At 44.7% G+C, this 12,771-nt stretch overlaps 1 protein-coding gene across 6 annotated transcripts in view; it reads right to left on the bottom strand.

Annotated features, from left to right (window-relative positions):
* Positions 1-8,215: 8,215 nt before the first annotated feature.
* Positions 8,216-12,771, bottom strand: part of rassf8b (Ras association domain family member 8b) — a 125,657-nt gene continuing 121,101 nt past the window's right edge. For all 6 annotated transcript variants that reach the window (XM_043713361.2, XM_043713360.2, XM_043713358.2 and 3 more), the window contains one exon: positions 8,216-10,053. In XM_043713361.2, coding sequence (XP_043569296.1) covers positions 9,932-10,053 — 122 coding nt within the window. In that variant the 3' untranslated portion in view covers positions 8,216-9,931. The remainder of the gene's footprint in view (positions 10,054-12,771) is intronic.

The raw sequence follows: 12,771 nt of genomic DNA, 5'->3' as shown, positions 1-12,771 counted from the left end.
AATGTAGAGAGGTCCATCTACATTCGAGTTCTGAGCCAGCTCAGAATCACCATTGTTTCACCTCTGTCTACAGCAAACCCAACTACCACCGATCCTCAGGTACAATCTTCCACCACTGGGCCAATTCACCTCCGTCACAACCTACAGCAGACCCACCAACATTGGCCCACCTTCTCGATATTACTGTCGTGGCCTTCCGACAATGATACACTGCTGGTAACAGTGGACCCGACCAATGACAAACACGCCAATCCTCAGGCGATATCTTTTGCCGCTTGGCCTATCTTGGCAAGTTGGCATCTGAGCTTATTCTCGCCCGCACTGGGATCACTCTCCATCCCCCCCCCTGCACTGAGCTCACTCTCCGTCCCCCACCCACACTGGGATCACTCTCCGTTCCCCCCCCTGCCCTGGGCTCACTCTCCACCCCCCCCCCCTGCACTGAGCTCACTCTCCGTCCCTCCCCCCCCCCCCCAGCACTGCCAATTTCAGGAATGTTGCCGTCGCCAATGTCTTCCAGGCAGGAGGTGAATGGACTGTTGGAACTCTCCACACTCTCCATCACCAGGATGATCAGCACCCGAATCCTCACTACGCACGTTCTCCCATCTCTGAGGACACCCTACCTGAAAGTCAGTGTGGCTTCCAACATAACCGTGGAACTACGGGCATAATTTTCACTGCTCGGCAACTCCAAGAGAAATGCGAGGAACAACACTGCCCGATCCACATAGCCTTCATCAATCGAACCAAAACTTTTGGCTCAGTCAGTTGGGAATGAAATGGAATAACAATAAATTGCAATGTCAAAGGGCAGCTGTCCAGAGCAATTCACCAACTACCTCCATGACAAGATGTCAACGATGGTCCTCACTGATGGTCACATGACAGAAACCTCTGTGGTCAAAACAGGGCCTACCAACTCCACCCTATTCCCCATCTTCACGGCCACCATCCTTCACTTTGTCAAGAACAAGCTTCCCAATGGTCTGGACATTGTCTACGGGATGGATGGAAAATTTCTCAACCTCCACCAGTTGAATCCAAGAAGTAAGTGACTCAGATCTCGCTTGTGGGACTTCAGCCTGTGGATGACAAAGTCACCTCTGTTCTCTCAGAAGAGAATCTTCAAGCTTTACTTAATGCCTTCCCTGAATCATAGATTTAACAGTACTTGCAGGCAACTAAAATATTTAACGTTTCCGTGTCTGCATTACTAAAGGATTCTGTTGATGTTTAACAGTATTTTCTAACAAACATACCTGCCAACTTTTTCTAGAAGAGTATTTCTTTGAAAGTTTCCACTGTACCTGATGTTATTGCAAGTCCATTTTGAAGGAGCTACTATTGATAACTTAACCATGTCTGTTCAGCATAAGGCAAGAGATTAGGCTGCGTTAATGTTTTAATCTTGAAGGACAAAGCTTGTCGGATTGGGATAAATTGGAGCCAAACTGGTGATTTACTCAGTCCTTATCAGAGTCTCACAGAATGATAGGATTGTTATTGTTAGGCCATTTGGCCCATCGTTTCTACACCTGCCCAAATGAGCAGTTCACTTTGTGCCTTTCTAATCCCCATTATCCTGCATGTGCAGCATGTTCTCTTTTCATTATAGATTTTCAGCGTCCCCAATACTTCGTTTTTGATAATAAAGATTTTAGGAGTGTAAGGGTGTAATAGACGGAATTTTAAAGCTTTTTGAATAATGATCTATTCTTTGTTTACTAAGAAACTGATTACTGCGCACTCAGAACAAATCGTTGTATACGTTTCTAAGTCATGTTTAGAAGCAAGGTGATGGATCAGCATTGATTAAAATGCTTACCGTTCATAAAACAAAAAGGACATTCTGGCTAAATTAATCAAACTGCAACAAGCAACCATTTTTGAATATCAGGGCAGGAGGCCATTAGACCCATTGCACCTTGGCCCCTCCTCTACTCAATTGGCCATACTGTCCTCTTTTTATCAGAACCTTAGAATTTCATTGCACCATTACTTTTTGAAAGTTTTCATTCTTTCGGGTAATACGTTTTTGACCCTAACAACTGACTATGTCAGATTAGTTCTCCCCTTCTTATTTTAGTTCCTTCAAAATCTGCTTATTCCAACACCTCTCCCCCAAACCCCCCACCATAGCCCACCCTCCCCACCAATCCTATCAATGGCAGGTTTCTCTGGTTCTGTGACTATCTGGGCAGCACAGTGGCCTCAGTGGTCAGCACTGCTGCCTCACAATTCCAGGGTCCTGGCTTTGATTTCACCCTTGGGCGACTCTGTGTGGAGTTTGCACATTCTCCCCATGTTTGCGTGGGTTTGCTCCAGGTGCTCCAGTTTCCTCCCACAGTCCAAAGTTGTGCAGGTTAAGGTGGATTGGTCATGCTAAAGTGCCCAGGGATGTGCAGGGTGGGTGTATTAGTTGTAGGAAATGCGGGTTTAGGGAGTGGGAGTGGGTGGTATGCTCTTTGGAGGGTTGGTGTGGACTTGATGGGCTGAATGGTCTGCTTCCACACTATGATTCTTAACCACCTCAGTTATATGCCCCTTCAACCTGAAGGTGAACAACTCCCACTTCTCTGCACAACCCAAGTTCCTCATCCATAATATCATCAGAACAACTTACCCCAATTCTGATATAGTTGAATGTAATATAATCATCAAAACAACTTAAACCAATTCTGATATAATCAAACGTCCAATGGAATATGACACAGTCTCATTAGAGTGGATGACCAAAAGCTTAGTCAACGGGGTTGATATTAAGGACTGTCTGACAGAAAGGAATTGAGGAGGTAGGGAGGGAATTCGAGAACATTATGCACAACTGGCCAAATGGTTAAAATCAGGGAGGGTCAAGAAGCCAGCTTAGAGGAACAATTATATCTTAATAGGGCCCTGTTTGTTGACAAAAGACACATTTTGGTCAAAGCTTTTCATCTTGCAGCCATCAGGACAATTTGCAAGAATGCAAATATAAAGGGAAAACGTTTGCACTGCACAAGAGGACAATGTTGATTATCGCCAAGTCAGAAGTCACATGACACCAGGTTAAAGACCAACAGGTTTATTTGAAATTGCAAGCTTTTGGAGCACTGCTTCTTCACCAACTCATCGAAAGCTTGCGATTTCAAATAAACCGTTTGGTCTATAACCTGGTGTCATGTGATTTCTGACTTTGTCCACCCCAGTCCAACACTGGCACCTCCACATACTTGTCAAGTGGACATTGAATGGTGGAGGTGTTATGATGGAGATTGCACTAGTTAGGTGATGACTGACAGTTAACTGACAAGTTTTGTTTGCAGTTTAAACCAAGCAGTTTGACACTGCTTGGGCGTTACCCAGGGAAATAAATCAAAGAATGGCTGTCACATGTTTTATCAAGTTGAAACAGGTGCAGTGCGTGTACAAGTTCATCTATCTACAAAGATCAGAACCCTGTGTGTTCATATATAATCTTCTCTGTCCCCTCACCAAGGTGTTGACTTCCTTTCTGAAGTGGGATGCCCAGATCTGGATCTGATACTCCAGCTGAGACCCAGCAAATGTTTTATGAAGGTTGAACATAACCTTCTTAATATAACCTGGTTTTGTACATTAAGCTTCTATTTTTAAAGGCAAGGATCACATTTGCTTTTGTCTGATCAACGTGCCTGCCACCTGTCCTGACAGTGCTGAGATTGAGAAGATGTTTTTGCATCCGGACGAGTTATATTGAAATGTAATTAAAGCCTAGTCTTGAGTGTCACCTGCATGTAAAAAAAAAGCATGTTTTTCCACCAGTAGTATTTAGCTTTGAAACATGATGAGAGTTTAGCTTGTTACTGCCACCTAATGTTGAACCAAGGTTGTGCAGTAAGTTCTGCTCCCTCTGTTTTGGTCTCTTGAAAAAGGCTAAGCAATTAGCTTTATTGAACATGTACTCACAGTAGGGTTTACAATTTACCACTTACGGTACCATCTCAGACACAAAGGTGTACATCTAAGGTATAGATTTTTAAGTACAGAGTCTTTTAATAATAAAAGTGCAAAATCATATGAATAAGACAGAAAAACAAAGGAATAAATCGTCCAGAACTACAGGTGCATCTCAGTAGATTTGTAAGCCAGGAGTCTAGGTTAATAACCGAGACAATGCAGTTTCCAACCCTCAATACCACCTCAGAATTCAAACTCAGTTTTTCAAAACCTGAAAAGAAAGTTGGTGTCAGTAAGAATGGTCATAAAGCCATCAGATTGTCGTTAGAAAATCACACATGTCCCTAAAATGAAGGGAACCTGGCTTCCTTGTCCCACTGCAATGTTATGGTGGTGTTGGGCTGGGGTGGACCAAGTCAGAATTCACGACACCAGCTGACTTCATCTGATGAAGGAGCAGCGCTCCAAAAGCTTGTGATTTCAAATAAACTTGTTGGGCTGTAACCTGGTGCCATGTGACTTCTGACTTGGTCCACAGCCTCCTAGTGGGCTGAACAGATGTCTTGGTTCAGGGTTAACTATGGATAGGTTTATCACTGGGATCCATATCCCGAGTGTGAATTAAGAATGAGATTCTATTCACAATTTCTGGCGGACGTTTAAATACTTCCACGGTGTTTTGCTAGAAGAAGAGAGACCTGCATTTATATAGCATCTTCCATGACCCCAGGACATCCCAAACTGCTTTATAGTCAATGACGTACTAGCCTAGTCCCTGTTGTATCAGAGGACATGTGGAGATAATGAAGCTGCTTAAAGCATTGGTTCAGGGATAGTTATAGACTGGGGGATAACACGGTACTGAAACATCTCAGGAGAATTTGTTTCAGTTCCTGGCAGATACATATACACATTACTATCACAGACACTTTGGGGCAAAATCCTATAGGGACCTGAGCAAGGTGGTCAATGGGCATGGCAGAGATTGGTGGCAGAATCAGGCCAGAGCTCTCGACGTCAGGAGTAGGTCACTGCATCTTTTATGCATCTGACAGGTGGAGGAGCAAGTTGCTCACTAGGCAGGGGCAAGTTGCTAATTTATTTTATTAGCGCCACACCTTTCCTTGTCCATTCTCAGCTTCCTGTCTTGCCAAAACATAGTGAAGAAGCTTGACATCAAGAATTCTCAATGTGGCAATTGGAACAGATACACAGAGAATTCACCGTTAATCCACCTCGCCTGTACATCATGCTGGGAGTGGAAACTGTTCAATGGGGAGGAAATGCCATAGTTACATTCAGGGCTACACAGGGACTCAAACATCCAGGTGGACTGTACAATGTCTGACTCTGATAACAGCGTGTGGTCTCACTTACATTCCAAGGTCACCTGATTTGATTTATTATTGTCACATGTACCTGGGTAAAGTGAAAAGTTTTGTTTTGTGTGCAGTACGGGCGGATCATACCACACAAAGTGCATTAGGGTCATAGAACAGAGAGAAGAATACAATGTTACAGCTGCAAGAGAAGGTGCACAGTGAGATCAACATTACATTTAAAATTTGACAGGTCCATTCAGAAGTCCAATAACAGCGGGAAAGAAGCTGTTCTTGAACCTATTTCTATGTGTATTCAAGCTTTTATATCTTCAGCCCAACAGAAGAAGGTGGAAGAGAGTATAACAGGATGGGAGGGGTCTTTGATTCTGTTGGTTGTATTCCCGAGGCAGTGGGAAGTGTAGATGTAATCCTGCACCATCAAAGGGCCTGCAGTAGGATTTCTTTCTCCTGTCTGTGCTGCTGTGTGTCAGCAGGGAGCCTGCTCTCCAGCTGCAGCCCTCCCTGGCCCTTGGAGGGTTTGGTCAGATAGAGGGGAGCTTCCCTCAGGGGCAGGCGTAGCCACCTCGAGTCTGTCCTGACAGGAGAGGCCTCGGTGTGGTTCCTCCTGCCACAGCCCTGTCCCCTTGTGAGGAGGGACGCCTGCAGCGTGCGTGGCAGGTTTCTGGTTTGCATGCTACAATATGGTGATGATATCACGAGCAGGTCCATGAAAGTTATTGCAAAGTAGCTATGAGTCTTAACACCTGGTTTTAATTCCTTTTCCTCACAGAGAGGAGAAAGTGAGGACTGCAGATGCTGGAGATCAGAGCTGGAAATGTGTTGCTGGAAAAGCGCAGCAGGTCAGGCAGCATCCAAGGAGCAGGAGAATTTACATTTCGGGCATGAGCCCTTCTTCAGGAATTCGGGCTCATGCCCGAAACGTCGATTCTCCTGCTCCTTGGATGCTGCCTGACCTGCTGCGCTTTTCCAGCAACAGTCACAGAGACACAACTGCTGTTAATATTATTCTGCTCTCTGATAGGCTGGGTCGCTGTCAGTGATGTGCTGAGTCTTTGTGTTTTTAACAGAAAGCAGCCCACCCCATCAGACAGCAGAATCATATCAATCATCTGCTGCCATTATAGCTCACAGGCTGCTGTTAGTGAGATGACTGATCTATGGTATTAGCTTATAGGAGACAGATGATTTATACACTCAGTGGAATGATAGTGCAGGAAAATTGAACAGCAACATCCAAAATGAAATTACATATGTATCTGAAAGGACAAAACTTTCAGGATTAGGAGAAAAAACAAGGGGATGTCAGCTTAATTGGATACTTAGTGCTGGCATGTGCATGATGACCCGACTGTGTTCCTCTTTTCAATTTATTAATTAATGTGGCCGTCCTACATTTCTTACCCCTAAGTGCAGTCCAGGAGATACAATACATCCACAATGCTGTTAGGGAGAGAGTTCCAGCATTCTGACCCAGTGACAGTGAAGGAATGACAATATATTTCCAAGTCAGGGTGGTGAGGGGCTTGGAGGGGAACTTGCAGGGGGGTGGTGTTCCCATGTATCTGCTGCCCTTGTCCTTCTAGATGGAAGTGGTTCAGGAATTGGACCGTCTAAAGATTTTTGGTGAATTCCTGCAGTGCATTCTGAGCAATAAATGATCCCCTAGCCAGCGAATTTCTAATCCCGTCAATGAATTTTAAAAAAGATAATGCACACTGCTGCAACTGCGCATTGGTGATGGAGTGAATGTTTGTGGACGCGGTGTCAATCAAGTGGGCTGCTTTGTCCTAGATGGTGTCAAGTTTCTTGCATGTTGTTGGGGCTGCACTCATCCAGGCAAACGGAGAGTATTCCATCACACTCCTGACTTGTGCCTTCTAGACAGTGGAGACAGGTTTTGGGAAGGCTGGAGGTGAGTAACTCGCTGCAGGAGTATTGACATTTCAGGCATAAGCCCTTCGTTCCTGATGAAGGGCTCATGCCTGAAATCTTGATTTTCCTGCTCCTTGGATGCTGCCTGACCTGCTGTGCTTTTCCAGCAACACACTCTCGACTCTGATCTCCAGCATCAGCAGACCTCACTTTCTCCACATTAGTTCCTTTACCAAAAGGTTCACACTTTAAACCAAAATGGACAAGTACGGCAAGCTTCGAGTGAGCTTAGGGTATTGGAAGGGTTTTTATGCCAATCCAACAGATTACTCATAGTTAAATTCTGGCCTCTTCTGTACAACTTCTTGCTTAAAACCCAAAGGAAAATTCTCAATCAGCCACGGTGGAGACTGGAATTGGTTCTCGGAATTATTAGTGCAGAAACCACTGAAGCATTTGGACAGGTAAGCCATTTCCGTATCTTCCCAGGTCCCTCTGTTACACGACAACATGAGAACCCAGGAGCAGGAGTAGGCTATCTGGCCCTTCCAGCCTGCTCTGCCATTCAATCAGATCATGGCCTCAGCTCCATTTACCCGCCTTTCACCATAACCTTTACTGTTCAAAAACTATCTATCTTTGCCTCAACTGCTTCCCTGGGCAGGGAATTCCACAGATTCACAACCCTTTGGGTGAAGAATTTCCTCCTCAACTCTGTCCTAAATCTGCTCCCCCTTGTTTTGAGGCTATGCCCCTGGTTCCAGTTTTACACACCAGTGGAAACAAGCTCCCTGCTTCTAACCTATCTATTCCTTTCATAACATAGCTTGTCTCCACACTGTCGGGATTCTATTATGATAGCAATTTTATATGTTTCCATAAGATCTGGTCGTGATGCTTTCTGATACCTTTCCCCACCTGCTGAATGTTGAAGCACATCAATGTGTTGAATGGGGTCTTAAACCAACCAGTAAACATGCAATACTCAGGGTGTGATATTAGTATTAAACATTGAGCTGCAGATTTAAGGTGTGGACGATACTTAATTCAAGTTATACAGATCGACCCACTCCATCATCAACCAATTAGCGTGAACTTTATTGTTCTCTGCATTTCATATTAGCAGGATATCAGCACAAGGCTATTTAATATTCAAAATGTTACAACTTAAAGCAGTGAAACAAGAAAACATGATAAAAATCATCTTACAGTACATTTCATTGCACCTCATAATACTGAAATATTAACACTTTGCATTGATTTAGCAGGAGTTGCATGCTTGCCATTGAAACTATATGGTGTGCCATGAGTCTTTTGAGTAATTCAGAGCAACAGTACGTAATAAATAGGATTTACAGAATGATTGTTTTGCCAGCCAGAGGCGTGGTCCTCCCAAACAGTGGAAGCAGCTCAGGTATTCAGTTTGTGCACTTGTCCATTTGATCACTTGGCATAATATAAAGGCGACATTATTAAAGAGATTCTTATATTAATTATACATACCAATATATACTGAAGTGTAGCCAAAAATACCATCTTAATATTTGTTTATTACACATAATACAGCAGGAATCGGGCAAATCTCTTCACCTCAATTCCCCAAATCCGGCAGCCACATCCTGCTGGAGGTCCATCAAATATGGATTTCCTTTTGCTGAGTGTCAATGTTTGTTACCAAGCACGGTCTGTGGGCGCCTGACTTGTTTACCGCACTTTGCAAACATTACAAGCTGGGCTTTCTACAGACAGCTTTAATGTGCTTGCTGAGAGTTCACACAGTGGCTTTGACACAAACTAATTCCCACTGTCTAGGGAAGGGCTTCCTTGTGAAGGGGCTGGATGCTGCAAAGGCTGTGTGTGTTAAAACAATCCCAGGACAATTGCAGCAATCAGCCCTCGGGAGCTCAATGACGCAGAATGCGAGCCACACATTCAAAACCCAGCAATTTTAGTTGGTATTCTGGAACTCGGGTTAATTTTTCATTTCTTTTTTTGAAATTCCTTCTTTAAAAACACATTTCACAGGAACAACTGACCACACAAGAAGGAAGCTTGAGTTTAAAAGCATCCCAGATGACAAACCCAGTAATTTTCTTTTTTTTTCTGTAATGCACACACGTGGAGCTCAGGGAGAAAAGAAATCAGGTCCAGTTTGCGAACACAGACAGGGAAGTTTTAACCTTTACATTCTGAGCGACTTCCTCACATGAGCTGGGGAGTCCCGGGTGGAAACCAAACGAACCAAGATTTTAAACAGACCTCCACAACCACCTAATGAAGGAGCAGCGCCTCCAAATAAACCTGTTGGGCTGTAACCTGGTGGTGGGTGATTTTTAACTTTCAGTAAACCTCTGGCAGGTTCACGGATCCTGCAGTGTGCCTTGTCTAACATTTCCCAATCTCCACCAGAACCCCCTTTTGATATTTTGCGACCTTGAATCAAAACTCGAGCCAGCGTGCCTTTGGAAGGCAGCCCTGTTGTGACTGCTCCTGGAGGATTTATACAAAATTACATTAATTTTGCATAGAAATGCTTGCTGTTCTTTGTCCAGCGACCGCTGCATTTGCACATCTCTCTCCCTCCCCTCCAACAGCATCAGTGGCTTGGGTAGTTACATGGTTTGACCTTTGGCGTGCGGGCAGCCACTGTACAAGGCACTCAGGATTGACAAACTCATTGCATCAAGTGCTTATCGGTCACTCTCTTGAAGAAAGCAAGGAGGGGGGGGGGGGGAAAGGTGGAGAGATCCCTTTGAGCCACTCCAGATGGTTTCACCAGTGGGAGGTATATCTAGTTACACATAGATACCCTCTGGATTAAAGCCTGAAATTAGAGGGTTCTGCAGAAGTCTCAAATTGCTGGGAAGCTGCCTGGCGGGACTGGGCCATTTCAGTGAAGCAGTCGAGGTCAGTGATCCTGGGGGGGGGGGGGGGGAGATACAACAAAGAGAAGCTGTATTAGAGTCACATTACAACAAATAACATCCGGTCTCCAGCCAGGAGAATTGCAGCGCACAGATCAACTCGGCGTAAAACACAGTCACAATTTTAAAAAGAAGTCCAGCATATTTATTCATTGCTGCAGGTTGACACGTCTGCATTCCCAGGATGCTTCCCAAATGTTGGAAATGATTCCTGTCTGTCACCAGCCATTCCCTGAGCAATCTGACCCAAGGCAGCCTCTTGTGGTACAAAGGGATTACTGCATCGAAACATTCTCAGGTATTAACCCAGCAATTTATGCACAAACACACCTTTAAAACCAAAGGGTTTTAAACATTCAAGACATGCAGTGAAGCACCAAGATATTACGCTACAGGTTTATAGAATTTGGAAAATGCTAAAGGAAGAAGCCTAGGTAAGATGAGATACAGGTCAATTTATTTTTTGCATTACCGTTCACATTATTGTCATTGTATTGTAGGGCATAGAACTGCACAATACTGGAACAGGCCCTTCAGCCCACGATATTGTGCCAAATTAACCTAATCCCTTCTGCCTACCTTTGGTCCATATCCCTCCATTCTTAGCATATTCATGCGCTTATCTAAAGGATCCTTAAACAGCCCCACCATACCTGCTGGCATCCCCAGCCCCTCAAGACTCCTACCACTCTCTGTGTAAAAACCTGCCCCTCACATTTCCTGTGAACTCCCCCCTCTCACCTTAAATGTACACTGCCCTAGCATTAGACATTTCAACTCTGGGAAAAAGATTCTGACTCAACCCTATCTATGCCTCTCATAATGTTATCGACTTCTATCAAGTCTTCCCTCAGCCTCCGCCAATCCAGAGAAAAGAATTCATGTGTGTCCAGCCTCTCATACTCAGTAATCCAGTCAGTATCCTGGTAAAACCTCTTCTGCCCCCTCTCCAAAGCTTCCACATCCTTCCTGTAATGTGGCGATCAGAATTAAACGCATTAATCTAAGAGTAATTTTTATCCTGAGACAAATTTTTTGAAACAATGATTGCCACAAGCATTCTTTGTGAGAAATGTGTGCAAGACACACAAATCACGGTGTAAGTAATTACAGAAATGCTTGTAAAGTGTTAAGACTGAAAAAAATGAGAAGGTTATAAGCATGATCTGCTGGGGGTCTTCAAGATAATCAAAGGGTTGGATAGGGTGGATGTAGAGAAGATGGTGTCACTTGAGGACCCGACATATGAAATTTAAATGATAATATTTAGTATGAAATACAGAGCAGCGTAAGGAGCTAAATGGGGACAATACTTCAGTAAAATGGACTAATGTGTAGCATAGCAGATTTTGTTTTAACATTTATTTCTTCGCCAGATCTGGGCATTGCTAGTGAAAGGAGCATTTGTTGCCACAACTGAGTGACTTGCTTGGTCATTTCAAAGACCAGCTCAGAGTCAGCCCCAATGTTGTGGGTCTGGAGTCACATGTAGGCCAGGCCAGGTAAAGATGGCAGCCTTTCTTCCCATCAGGGCTTCAGCAAGCCAGGTGGTTCCTTCCGCAAGGGTGGTCATGGTCACCATCAGTGAGACTCACCTCCTAGAAGTGGCAGGAAGGGTTGGTATCGCTGAAATATTTGTCCCCTTTCCAACAGCTCAGCGATCAAGTATTGGGCGGGAGGGATTGCTGTTGACTTCCTGACCCATCACCAATTAAATGGTCAATTAAGGTCTCGCCTGATTCTGAGGCATCCCAGACAGCAGGGACATGGACTGCCTGCCTGTGTGTGTGCAAGAGAGAGACAGTGTGTGCATGTGTGTGTGTGTTTGGGGGGGGGCGGAAGGGAAGCAGAGCAGGACGCCAGTGGCTCCTAGAAGCTATGTCCCCTGTGCTTGACTTCAATCCCCTACCAGCGCAATCCCACCCTCTCCTCACAATCTCCATTAAACACACCTTAGTCCTGTCGCCAGTGATGGTCTTCATGGTCGAACAACTTGGGCCTAGAACAAGGCTCTGTCACTCCCGGTGGGGCTTTGGACACAGCAGGGCCTCTCGGCTACCTCATCTGATAGGTCAAGATGCCCACCATCTCACCACTTAACTGCCTGATTGGCACTTGATAATACCATTAAAAAAAAGGAACAGGAGTAGGCCATTCTGCTCCTCCAGCCTGTTCCGATACTCAACACAATCATGACTGATCTGACATTCCTCATGTTTGGCAGAATTTCCCACTGGGCAGGGGATGAGCTTTAAAGTTGCCCACACCTACACTTTTAAGTTTAAAAACAAGAGAAAATGTCGACCTAGCTTTCAATTCCAGATTTGATAATAGAGTCAGCCCCAATGCCATGGGTCTGGAGTCACATAAAGGCCAGGCCAGGTAAAGATGGCAGATTTCTTTCCCTGCAGGGCTTCAGCAAGCCAACTGCTGTGGTGGGATTGGGTCAGAAGTCACATAGCACCAGGTTATAGTCCAACAGGTTTATTTGAAATCACAAGCTTTCACAGTGCTGCTCCTTTGTCAGGTGAGTGACTATAATCTGGTGTCACTTGACTTCTGACCCTGTCCACCGCAGTCCGACACTGGCTCCTGCACATTGTGGTGGGATTGAACCAATATCCCCGAGCATTGGCCCCGGAATCAAGAGTCAAATAGAATCACCTCTCATTTGCCCCTTTAGTATTAGTTAGTATAAGGTGTTATGTATT

This window comes from Chiloscyllium plagiosum, unplaced genomic scaffold (genome assembly GCF_037043375.1).
Source record: "Chiloscyllium plagiosum isolate Xiang-an unplaced genomic scaffold, Cpla_swu_hap1 HiC_scaffold_23, whole genome shotgun sequence".
NCBI lineage: Eukaryota > Metazoa > Chordata > Chondrichthyes > Orectolobiformes > Hemiscylliidae > Chiloscyllium > Chiloscyllium plagiosum.
Note: the sequence above shows the minus strand (reverse complement) of the source record. Positions and strands in the feature narration are given on the sequence as shown.